Source organism: Vanellus vanellus (genome assembly GCF_965231255.1).
Source record: "Vanellus vanellus genome assembly, chromosome: 1".
NCBI classification, from domain to species: Eukaryota; Metazoa; Chordata; class Aves; order Charadriiformes; family Charadriidae; genus Vanellus; species Vanellus vanellus.
In genome coordinates this window covers 39,078,696-39,091,502 of record NC_138905.1, presented here as the reverse complement: position 1 = coordinate 39,091,502, position 12,807 = coordinate 39,078,696, and the positions used below count along the sequence as shown (strand labels likewise).

Sequence of the window (12,807 nt, the reverse complement as noted above, 5' to 3'; positions counted from 1 at the left end):
TGTGTACGTGATGCACCTTATGAGCATGGAGAGGGAAGGTCCATTGCGTAAGGTAATGACACGCTTTCCAAAGCTGAAAGTTCGCTCAAATTTAGATCAGTTCTCTCTAGAAAATGATCAGGCAGTTGGCGTACTTACATCTGGTGCTTAGCCGAGATCATTTGGTTGCTCCCATGTCTGCTTATTTGCCGTATTGGTCGTGTTACGGAAAGGACTGAAGTCTCCCAGGGGTGCGCTGAGGACTCGGAAGCCACTTTTCCTGCAGAAGCTTCGGCTGCAGCAGCGTGTTTAGCAACAGCGGCGCAGGAGAAGGGCGTATTTGCTTGATGAAAGCCAAGCGTCTGCTAAATTTCAGTTTTCAGCTCTCGTTTAGAGAGCAGTTTAAAAGTTTTGCTTTTTCTCCTTTTCAAAAAGTAGCTGTATCGTTTTGAATTGAACTTTATAACGTAACTTCAGGGAACAGTGATGGCTGCAAGACTTCTGTCTCCCAGATGAATGTTTCTGACACCTACAAATAACTTTTTGCACATCTGTTGAGGAGAGTGCTCCACAGGAGCAAATACAGCATCAAACCAACATTTCCCTTCCTGAAAAGAGAGCGCGCTGCCTCTGCTGTAGGCTACGTCTTTGTTTGGTTTTCATGATGCTAATGTAATGCTTTTGCTGCTTGGCGGCAGAGCACAGGCAACACATGTGAATTGAAACCTTCAGAACATAACAGTGATCTGTTCTTAAAGATCCCTATAAAGAGTTTTATTGGCTTTTTGATTTTTGGTAGTGTGCCTGTAATACTCCTCTAAGGTCTTTACCCTTTGAAAGTTGAAAGCTGCGTGATAAAACCAGACTTGTAATAAACCACAACCTCCTTATAGAAGTTACACTAAAAATAATTCTGGTAGTGCCCTGGGGGTGTTCATCAGCTAGCGACAGCGATGCATTTTCACAGTGGAAAAGCAGGGGCTGGTAAGGTCAAGGAGGATGAGTCTGCATTCCTGTGGGAAGCTTGGGAGGTGCATCCAGGGGTTTTTGGGTTTTATGGACAAAATGGGTGGGGTTTTGTGACAGTTTTGTTTTAAAACACCTTGAACAGGCCCGAAAGAGCTCCAGTGCCTGCTTTCAGTGTGCGTTTGTTTTAGGACCAGCAGATAGCACTTTCGCGTTTCAAAAAAAACTTTCACGTTTCAAAACTAGAATTTCCTAAGTCAGTGCTGCTCAATCTCTATGTACCTCCCTTGAAACAATGATAAATTGCAATCCTGGCTTTTACTTTACCACTTCTTCTGCACTTTTTATAAAATTGCCCTGCTTCGCTCTTTGCAAAATGATGACTCGCTGAAGTGTCTCCATCACCAGAAACTAATCCCACCTCTGCCTGCTCTTAATTTTCTAGGTGATGATCCTGTAAAATCTGTTTTACAGGAAGACTCTCTGACTTCCTCATGCTCATAGGTGCAAAATGGTATCTGCTGCAGCATGGGTGCAGGTGACCATGTTGGGCATTTGGTTTGACTGAGGTGACTTATTGATCCCGGGCTTGTGCTAGCAGACAGGAGAGGTCCTGCTGGACCAGAGACCTCACTTGGCTCACCGGAGCATGGTTACAAAAAAAAAAAAAACCACCATGTGGCAGATGTCAACACGCTAGGATTCGAGCAGACACTGCTTTTGTTCTTGTGCAGGAGGGAAACTTCATCAGAAACGTGGATGAAATTCCAGCCTTATCTTAGGGAATGCGTGTGGGATTCAGGCACGCAGCAAGAGAAAAGAGCCAGCGCCTTTTCAGGCTTTTTGCTCCTGTCATCCCGTGCAGAATACTCTGCTGTACCTTAAAGTTTTTAAAACTCTGCTGGGATTTTAAACGAGTATTGTCGTGGCGTGCTCGTGATGTTGCTTCCTTTGTTTGCTATTGCCATCCAGTCTGGCCAGCTCTATGGGAGACCTGTCTGCAGAGTGCCTTTTAATGTTTAGATCTAGCAGTGATTAGAATACACTAATGCCCAGTGGGTATATGTGTCATTTTTTAACAGCTGCCGAGCTTTCTCCCTGCTGCTCCAATTAACACATTCAGCACACACTTGCCGGTGAGTGGGCTGTGTGTATGGATTAAACCACTTTGCTATTTATTCATCCAGCATATGTGATGCCAGAAATGGATCGGCGTGTTTCCTCTTCGTACCACAAATGAAATCAAACGGGCTCCTGAGCCTGTGCCCGGGTAAATACAAGGGCAGCGTTTAACTGGCGAATGAAAACCTCTTTTGCTGCGAGATATGGTTCAGTCCATTGACTAACATCTATCCCCGCCTCCCAGCCCCTCTTCAAATGATGGAGACACAGGACAGGGAGCTCAGTGCTGGGCTTCCCCTCGCTGCCAGGCAGGTCTCTTCAACTTTGTCCTCTGCTGTTTAATAACTGCTTGAAATCCCGACTTTCTCCCTTCGCTTCAGTATTTTCCTCCTTTGTCTATTTTCATGTTGAAATATTCCAGTCAGTGGATTTGATAAAGTCTACTCCCCAGCCTTTTTTTTTTTTTTTTTTTTTTTTTTTTTAAGGGGAAACAATATACTTTCTAGTCACAGCTGAGATAAGGGAGGGGGCTTTTTAATGGTACCGGAGCGGGTGGTCGGAGGCTGCGGCTTTGCTTTGGTGCGTGCGGTTGATTCATGCTGGGACAGCTCTTTGTGAAGCAGCGGGCGAAGGGGGCTGCCGGCTGGTGCTGCTGAGGGAGGAGATGGAGCGCTTCTTGGGCTTCGTCAAGCAGATAAGGAGATCGAGGAGAAGAAAAGGCAAAAAGTACCGGCCGGAGGAGGATTACCACGAGGGCTACGAAGATGTCTACTATTATGCCTCGGAGCATTTTCGAAGTAAGTATTTTGCACGAGCTCCTTTTTCTCTGGCTGTGATAAATGCTATGCTTTTAAGATTTTAAAAAACCCTAAACCCCCCAAACGCAAACGGTATTCCTTGCTTGCTAGAGTCTGAGCTTCCTGCAAGTATTAAAACGTGGGTTGCTCTGAGGGTTTTATCTGGCCGTGACTGCTGATGAACAATACAAAGCAGCTGAAGTGGCACGGCCGCGCGCCAAAGTAAGCGGGGTCTGGCTGCAAACCTGGGGAAGATTTCAGGTGTGGTTAATTGACTCTGACTGCCGGAAACCTTTTGCTAAAACACTCGCTGTTGAGAAGCGGATAAGGTGGTGGTAGCCCTTGTATGATGCCTTTGGAAAGCCACACAGTGGATATTTTTCAAGCGCTATAAAGGCAGCGATCGCTCGTTTGTAAGTTGGAGTTGATGATTAATGTTCGCTGCTGAGGGAGAGTGAGTCCTCTGAGCCTCCTCTGTGACCTGGTCTTTTCCAGGGTGGGTAATTCAAACGGGCTGCTTTCTCGCTGCAGGTCCAGGACCACTCGTGAAGATTTAAGTGGTGGGTTTTGTTTGCTTGCGCTCACGTGACAGCAGCAGCTCGCCCGAAACCAAAATAAACCCGCCTGCTCCGAAGTCCCTGTGTGAGCCGTGCGCTGTTCCTTGCAGCTCGGTAGGGTTTGTCCCCTCTACCTGTGGGACTTTGGAGCTGCCCGTCTGCCTTGGGCATCTCCCGGAGGAGGGGACGTGCCCAGAGGTGCCCGCGGGGCCGGCGGGAGGGAAGCCCTGCTCAGCCCTTGCCCGGGGTGTTGTGCAGCGCCGTCAGGGTGAGGTGTTGGCAGTAGGACCAGTCATGCACAGAAATTACTTTCTTAAAAGGTTTCTGCTGTTCTGACCGATGGTTTGGGAGCTTTGCAGTGAAGCCGTGCCGTTTGTTGAGCAGCTGAAGTTTGATGCACTTTTTTTGTTGTTCTGTACTATGTGAGTGGCTGTCAGTATCTTTTTGCATCATTTGGCTTCTTTTCTACTTTGCTGAAGGAAATCATAAGAACTTTGCATTTAAGACAAAATGATGAATGCGATTGTGCCTTACAGCACCAGAGTACCGCTATCCTGTGGAAAATTGGGAAGCAAGAGATTTTCCTCTTGGTTTTCTCCCAGTGCACCGTGCTTGCTTATCTCCAGAAGTTACACTAATGTAGGGTGTTTGGTTGTTTACTGGGTTTCTCCTTAATACAATCTTGATCTCTTTCCATTTTTAAGAAAATTTACTATGCTGATAATCTTACAATTTATCTATGTTGTTAAGATGGAGTTCTTATAAGAAAAAGACTTGTTTTGGTTGCAATGCAGTCATAACAGGTAACATAATTGACAGAAAGTCTTCTACACAAGAACTAAAAATGTGAAATCTACTTAGCACTGAAAAATGTGAAAATGATACATGTTAGTGAAAGCACGTAACTTTTTCTTGCTTTAATATGTAAATCAAAAGAATGTGTCAAAGCAGTATGTCAAAATATTTCCCTAGCTGATTGTTGTTGTTGTTGAAGGTCTTTTAAATAAGAAAGCAAAACGCCTCCAAAATCTGTCACATGTAATAAGGATTTCTTGAATGCTGATTAATAAATTATTAACTCTTGACTTCATGTAAGGCACTAAGATTGAGCCAAATATCTAATAGGTTTTTCCTTTTATTCTACTTAGAAAATAAAAGAATAGTACACACCTCAGCTTGTGGAGGTCCTAAGTATTTCAGACTGGATGAATGTGCATCAGATTTTGAAGTGATGTTTATATCAGTGACTATAATACCCAGCTTGGGTGGTCAAAACAGTGCACAGTCCAGTGGAGTTGGATGCACAAGGAGTTTGCAACTGCTGACAGTTATTTATACCAGACATATCACAGGACAGTCGAGATGTGAAGTCTTTATAGAGATCCCACATCAAACACAATTGCTCCTCAAGTGCTGCTTTGGTCTTCCTGTGTGCTCTGCGTGTCTTTTGGTTGGATAGGTGTGAGAGGTACTTAAAGCAATGTACAAAATGTGAAAAGATGCTGCTGGTGCTACTATAAATGCTCTCTTGAAATTGAATTTCATGTAATGGGGACAATGAAATGTTTCATATTTAATTTAATTATGGTCTGGTGTTATGCTGTTTACAGTGCAAATTTAGAGTAATTGCAGAGCTTTTAATAGCCATTCCTTCTGCATTCATGTGCTTGAGAATATGACTATATTTATTGGTATGATTTTCAGAATATCAGAGCTAATGAAATTAAAGATCTGTTGTTCATTCAACTGAACGGAATTGGAGCTTTTTTAGATTTAGTTTCCTCTCCCTGCACTGTTATCCATCCCTCCTCCGCCGTCATTTATGAGTTACATATGAAATTAACCAGTGCATTTGAAGATTGTCGGAGCCAATCACTTTATGAGCTCTCTCCTCCCCTGTTTGTAGTACTGCTTAGAGTGTTGTATGGAGGCAGAATTAATGGAAAAATGTGCAGAAACTACGGTAGAATAACCAAAGGATCAAACAGAAAGAAAACAAAGTTAAAAATAGAACAGGCCTCTGGGAATCACAGGAAAAAGGTGACTTTAGTTTGTCCTCAGCCCAGCTGTGCGTGGATATTAGGATTTCGTAGCTTCTGCTGTTAGGTATATTGTGTTCAGTCCTCTGAAACTTTGTCATGGAAGACCACATCAGCTGTGATATTGAGACACAGCAAAGGAAGGTGTAGTGCTGCTTCCTTTGAAGTGAAGGGTGAAAAAGACACCCCAACTCTCGAGTCAGAGAGCTTGGACATTTCCTCCATTTGAGTTCAGTTAAATGGATATCATTGTTTTGACATGCAGTGTCAGCTCTCTTATCTTTCTGGAGAGTCTCTGTCTGTGCTATGTAATGCTAGAATAACTAAAATAATAATCTTGGCACACAAACACGTATTGACATTAGTAGTGCAGGCGTCATACTCATTTTGGTGAGACTTTGCAGTGTGAACATAATGGGTGATGAAATTGCCACCCAACCTACTCAGACAAGTTGGTGCTTGTTGCATAAAATGCTATAAAAAGCATTATATTTATCTTGCGCAGCGTTACGGCACTGCCGTTGAACCTGCTCCTTTTAATAAGGCTTTGCATGAAAAAGGCCCTTGTTATATTATTACCAAGACTGATAGCGAACGTCAGGAATATGCTGCGTAGCAGAGCTGCCTGGAACAGTCCCAGAAATGACTTATGTCCTTTCAATGAACTCAGGATGTTTTGCAAAGACCTTTGAGTTTCAGCCTCGTCTTGAGCAGGAAGGTATTTCTGGGATCCAGCCTGATTTTGTCACCTCTGACCAAAACAAACACAAACCCCCTCCTTTCCCCACCTGAATCTGAATTCAGCACGAAGTCTTTTATTTTGCAAAACGCTTGGGATGGTTTGGGTTTGTTCCAACTGATTTTGGAACCTCGCAGGTCGCCTGAAACGTGGTTGTCACGATCTGCCCATGCAGGTCCAGAGGGCATTGCTGTGAACGCTCACTGTTAAATTTTGTCTTATTTATGTTACTTCTGGTTTCTGTCATCCACCTCTTCCTGAAAGAGACTCTGTTTTCATTGGTGGTTCTTCTTCTTCTGTTGTTCCTTCCAACATGATGTTTGCAACATAGTCCATAGGCGTAAAGGTTTTATTTTCTGTGTTGATGCAATGAAAATATTAAAGAACGATCCCAAAACCCAATGTTTAAAGAATTCTACTAGTAAACTCCCACTAACCCAAAAAGGTCCCATGTTTTTGGCCCTGACTTTAGAAAGTTCCATTGAGTCACCCAGGGTTCCACAAATAATTTTCTTCCATCCTTTGTCATGTGTTGTTTGACAAGAGCATTGACATTTCAGACAAAGTAATCTGCCATAGTGTATCTGCGGTAGAGTCATGTATCGGTTTTCTCTGTGGTGCCCTTTATTAATTCTTCCACGATTTTTGTATGAGAATCATCTGGTTGCTCAGTTTTAGGCTGTCAGCCTCTTTGAATTTGCCTCTAAAATGCATGTGATGATCTTTCCCTTCTTTCCATTAATTTTCCTATCTCTTTCCCTGGAAACTGAAGGTAAGGTATTTGACTCCCAGCCTGGCAAACAAGGCAAGAAAGAAAAGCTGAAAGCTTTGTATGACTCCAATTTGAAGATATCCTCTTTGTTGACTGAAATCTGGGAATAATTGGTTAAAATGGATACTGGAGATATGATACACTATTTGGGATGATATCAGCAGAAAAACTCCACTTGGGCGTTATTCTCTAACACAACTCAGCGTTATGGTGCAGAAACTCCCTCAGCTGCCAAAACCTTACTAACAAATGTCTTTGCATTTCATACCCTGGGTGGCTTTAAAGCTGTATTAAATATTGATAGAAGAGACCTGCTACTGAAATAGCACTAAGACAAAACACCGAGGGAAGTGATATGCCTATGGCTTCTTAATGCTACGGTCAGTAGCAGCATCGCTCTTGTCAAAATTTTCTCTATTTCATAAATTGGTACAAATGGTTCTTGTTTGCAGCAGTCTCACAGGTTTGATTGGGGTTGTAAAAGAGTTAATGGTTTTATGAGTAATGTGGTGACAAGGGCATTGAATATCTCTAGCTCAGGTTGCAGAGATGTTAATTGATCTATAAGGGTGAGGAATGCAGGACAACCGCTTTTCATTTTACAAAGAGTGCGTGCTGCAAGTCTGCAGTTTAATTGGATGGGGGGAGGGCAGTTCTCCTCCCATCCCAGACCTTGTCATGTACAGTAAAATCTCGGCTTTCATTGAAACTAAAGGTAATACGTTTGTTGCAGCCTACAAGGATAAAAGGCTTGGTAACCTGAGCAGAGAATATGACAGGTCTTGAAAACACCATGAAAGTAATCATTTTTTAAATAACTAAAATATATTAAAGCTTCTTATTTCCTCCTCCTTAATGATTGTTTCGTGATTGTTGGACCCTGGAGATTTATTATAGTTCTTATAGTTCTTCAGTGTATCTTTCTGTTTTCCATAAATCACCTTTTTCCTGAGGTCTGGATAACCCCAACACCGCAAGTTCAGCGGGAAAAGGATGCGATGCCCATGTTCAGAGAGACTCTGTCATCACAAGGCTACCGTCCAGTGTCAGTTCGCAAGCCCGGCACGGTGACAAAGGCGGCAGCTGTATTTGAGCTCTACTGCTGGGACAGACAGTATCAACTTTCCCATTCAGAGATTTCTGAATGAAACAAAAGTGGTAGCAAGTGACTGTTGTCTCTGCATTCACTTCCAGGTTAAAACTTCCCCTGTGCAGATGCCAATTATAGGGTTTTCCATTTTGGATAAAATTCAGGCACTTGTTAGATAAAGGTGGTGTACCTTCATGCTGTTTTGGTTGCTTTTTCATCTTCGTGTGTGGTAAATTCTGGGTTTTTTTTAAGCAGTTGGTTATTGCATCAAGTGCAGTTTCATATTTCATGGCAACCATCTGCTTGATTTCTGATGGGGTATGTGTGTGTTTTGGAGGTGACCTGTTTATCTTGTTCGTCGTGGTCATTAGAGAATGTATTCTTTCTAGGAGAACCCAAGAACTGGAGAAGAATTACATATTATTCTCATTTTACACACAGCAAACTAGTAGGAAAGGGTTATAAAAAGGAGAATAGTAGCAGCTCTTGAGCATCCCATGAAATTATTTAGGTCTTCCAAGCCCGTAAGAAATGTGCATATATTAAAATCTTATTTTACTCCTGTCCTGTTTTATATTAGTTAAAAGCATGTAAGTCTCGGGATGAGGCTTGGGTTTGTAGATACTGTTTGGATAGTGGCTTTACCCGCATTACGTTTTTTATATAGATTCAAAGATAATTACACTGGTATTGTTACACGCGCACTGGCGTAGTCGCAGGGTCTGTCAGTGGGGCACCCGAGGCTGTGGGGTTCCCCGCAGGACTGGAGCAATGCGTTTCTTCTGGCCAGGCAGGTGTGTGCTGGTTTTGGTGAAAAAATTTTGTTTTCCGTGAAACAGGCTGCAGAAATGTTACAGTTTTTTTTTTTTTCCTGAAGTAGTGGTGCAACAGCCAATTTAATTTTGTTAGCAATGGTATTACTTTTTTAAATGACCCTTTGTGGCTCTTCTGCAAGTGGCCTTCCAGACTCCTGGGGCAGTGCAGAGCACGGATGGTAAAACATTGCTTTGGAGTTACTTGAGGGAAAGCAGCTTATTTATTTTAAGTCACTGAAATAATGAGACCTGAGTTATATAATTTTTTGCATGAAGCGTAAACACCTCTCCCTGCTAGCAATTACGAGTGTACAATTTCTGTGCTACTTTTCTTTCATTTACCTTCTGGGCCTATTCTTTACAGATTTATTAAAGATCTGGATTGTCCTTGCTCAAGAAATATATTCGTTATAGGTCTTCCTCCTCTTATAGCGGCTGCTGATATGAGGTTGTACTTCCATGTTTTAGAGAATTTGGCACCCTTTTTATTTTAGTGTATCTAGAATGTATGATATTAAGGTTCAAACAATGAAATTTAGAGAGACCTGGGCTTTCTACTTCCTGAAATGATGTGTAAGTTCATGTTTGTAATCATGACTTTGTCAATTTACATCAGGAACGTGTAGTGATGCGATTATTTTTTCCCCTTTGGATATTGTGAAATGAATGAAACATCACCTTTTATGAGCTAAGATTAGAGAGAGAGGTAAAAGCAACTACTGAGGTGTCAGTTTTAATATTGGCCTTCAGTTCCAATGGAAAACTTAATGCAATTAGTGGAACAAAGAAGGAAACAACAATATAAGTCCCTTGCTGATGAGATGATAAACATTTATTGAATGATTGCTGTGTTTTTTTCAGTAGGGTATGCCAGCAGCTATAATTAATCATCAGCACGAATATAAACACCTGTTTACCATAGATAGTATTTGTATAAGGCAAATTTGGTAGCCTGCATCGTATGTGCAGAAATTACTAGGCAACTTTGTTTAATGTTTCCCAGCAAAAAAGAGCAGGGGTAGTGCTGTGGGTAGGCACAGGGGTCCGTGATGACCAGACTGCAGATGACCTGGGCACCGGAATGCTACCGTTTTTTTTCAGAGGAATTTCTAGTTTCCATCTGAAACGCAATAAATTAAACAGAAATCAGTGTGTCAAGGCTATTGCAGTTCTGAGGACACGTACTCTAAATTTGAAAGGCAGTAGAACTAAGGGTGCCTATAGAACCTCAATTTGGCTTTTTTTTTAATGAGTTCTTAATGAAGGAATACCTGCTCATTTTTCCGCGGCAGCTTTGATGGATTCAGCATGTGGCGGAGGCTGCGCCGAGTCCTGGTTGCAGCGTTGTGCCTGGTCTTCCCACCACCCTTCCCGTCCGGGCTCATCCCTCGTTTCCCTGACTCGAGAGCTTGAGTTTGCAGATATTTGGCACAAGTTGCTGTAGCATGCCAAGGGAAGTATGGTTCGTAAATATAAAAAAAAATTAGATAAGCCTAACTAGTCTGAAAAACTAGCCGTGAGGCATCTCAGGCTGCAACCTTTGAATAGTTGCATACCTTTGATGATAATCTCTCTGTGCTCTGGTTCTCCACCTGTGAAATGAGGTTAATGGTACCTCTCCTTCACTGGTATGCTATGAAAGTAAATTAGTATTTGCTAAGCTCTCAAATGCTACAGTGATGAGCACCCTGGAAGAGCTCAGGAAGAAATGAATGTCTGTCCAGAGAGAAGGGCTTGAATAATGTGTGGGAACTAAGGCATGGAATTACACTTTGAGCAATGAGGGGAAAACAAGGTCTTGAATAATTTTTTGGGTAGTCAAAATCATTTATTCTGGGCATTACATGAGGTTTATTATTCTGCTGTCTCTGGGCATTTTTGAGCAGATGATGAGAGACAAGGTCTCATGTAAAAGTAGGAGATCAGGTAATTAAAGATTGTGTTATAATGGATATGCAAAAGGAGACCAAATTGAGGCTTGCTAGGAATTCTTAAATCGGGCACTTGCAGCTTGCAGTTTGCTTTTTTTAAGAGAGAGAGTGTGTGTGTGTGTGTGTACACCTACACGTAGTAGAGAATGTGGAGCAGTAGTTCCTTGGGTTTTAGCATGCATTGGAAATTCCATAACCGCAGGTTATGGGAATAATACTTGCCATGAACTGATGAATACTTGCCAATGAACCAAAATCTCCGTGGTGTGAAGATGGCAGACGTAAATTTTGGTGAGCGGCCATAGGATCTGATCACACACTGCTTCAGTGCAGCTTGTAGTACAGTCCCCATCCTGATGTTGTCCCTGAATAATGGTTCTTCACCCGATGTGCCAGAGCAAATCAACACACTGAGTAAAGATATTTGCTTTTATTTCAGTTGTGCAGAATTGGGTGCCGGGCATTTGACAACAGCCAGCACACCACATGGTTCCAACCGCCCAGTATTTCTAATGATAAAATACAGCTGATTGGTTAATAATGATTCATTCACATCTCTTGACATAATGTGCATCTAAGCGCATGTTTAAAACATTTAGGGAGGTTACCTGATTAGCATGCTCATTATTCACCAAGGGTTATGTATTTTAGCATTATAATTGCCTAAGGTTAGTTTGGGATACATTCTTGGCTCAACTTTGGTCCAGAAGTTACCTTTTTTGCTATCTTATGTCTAAGTCAGCCACTGCAAAAGAACGCAAAAGACACGTTGTTTTGTTTCACATCCTATTCAAGGTTAGGTACATTCCTTGATGTCTCGACAATGTCCCAAGCAAAACTTCTTGATAAACTTTGAACTTTGTTCTTTCAACATCACTGACACTGGGGGCACCGTGGGCAGCTGCGGGACAGAGAGAGGAGGAATTGGGTTTATTATTCTGCTGTCTCTGGGCATTTTTGAGCAGATGATGAGAGACATTCGAGGAGAACTATCCTTGGAAAGGTGGCCAAGGGAAGAGCCGAACTGAACAGGAGCAGCAGGGTGCTAGAGGAGGCGTGAGATCCCACCACCCTGCAGGAATCTGCGGGATGTGGAGGACCTTGCTGCTCCGCTCCTCCAGCCCCACAGAGCGAAAGCAAGGAACGACCCCTTCAGCTTTGCCCAGCCTGTTCTGTACTCGCCAAACATGATCTAAAATCTGGAGCCCCTGTGTAAGGTACATGGACACCACATCATCTGCATAAAACTGACACTGGAGATAGGCCATCAGAGATGGTTTTCCAGGTGTCAAAATTAGGCTTGTAGGTGTAGCCCTGGTGCTTGTAAGGCCTGTGTGTACATGCTTGGGTGTGGAGTTGAGGAGGACAAAGAAGATGGAAGGGAAGATATTTATGGGACGGTGAGAAATTTCTTTGGAGGTACTCAAAACGCAACTGGACAAGGCTGCAAGCACCCTCATCTACTGATTTAAGTTAATGCTGCCTGTGCTCTGAGCAGAGGACTTAGGCCAGAGGATTTCCAGAGAGCCCTTCCGACCTTTAAATATTCTGTGATTTTTATGAAAGGTAATATTGTTTGGAGAAGAAAGAAGTACCGTGGAAGGCAGAAGGAAGAAAGGAGAGATTAAAGACAGCTCTGGGGGAGATACTGTTTGAATGAAACCACAAAAAAGAAAGTGAAACCAGGTACCATGTGAAGTATTAGCTCAATAAATTGTGTTTTCAAATTTGTTCGCAAGTGCTCCCTTTAGGTGTGTTTAACAAGCTCTGTGGCTGCTCAGGTCTATGTTATTTTGATAACACTGTCCCTCTCCCAGAGGGCAAACTCCTGCTCAACAATAAACCTTGTTGCTATTCTGTCAGCTGGTAGCATCTCTATTAAAAAAAAAAAAAAGAAGATTCACAATGTATTACAAATAAATGCAGTAAAAAACGAATGGTACACAAATACATATTTTAAATACAGAGTGATATTAGCTTTTTGCCCTTGCTTTCTGCAG

The 12,807-nt window shown here is 42.5% G+C and overlaps 1 protein-coding gene across 7 annotated transcripts in view; it reads left to right on the top strand.

Moving 5' to 3' along the window:
- The window catches only part of GRIP1 (glutamate receptor interacting protein 1), a gene marked incomplete at its 5' end in the record, with an annotated part of 345,717 nt that overhangs the window by 105,883 nt on the left and 227,027 nt on the right, over nucleotides 1–12,807 (top strand). For 5 of the 7 annotated variants that reach the window (XM_082498474.1, XM_082498472.1, XM_082498473.1 and 2 more), the window contains one exon: nucleotides 2,732–2,864. The exons of the other annotated variants lie outside the window; for them this stretch is intronic. In XM_082498474.1, the coding sequence (XP_082354600.1) occupies nucleotides 2,732–2,864 (133 nt within the window). Of the gene's footprint in view, nucleotides 1–2,731; nucleotides 2,865–12,807 lie in introns of those variants that run through there. 7 annotated transcript variants of the gene reach the window in all.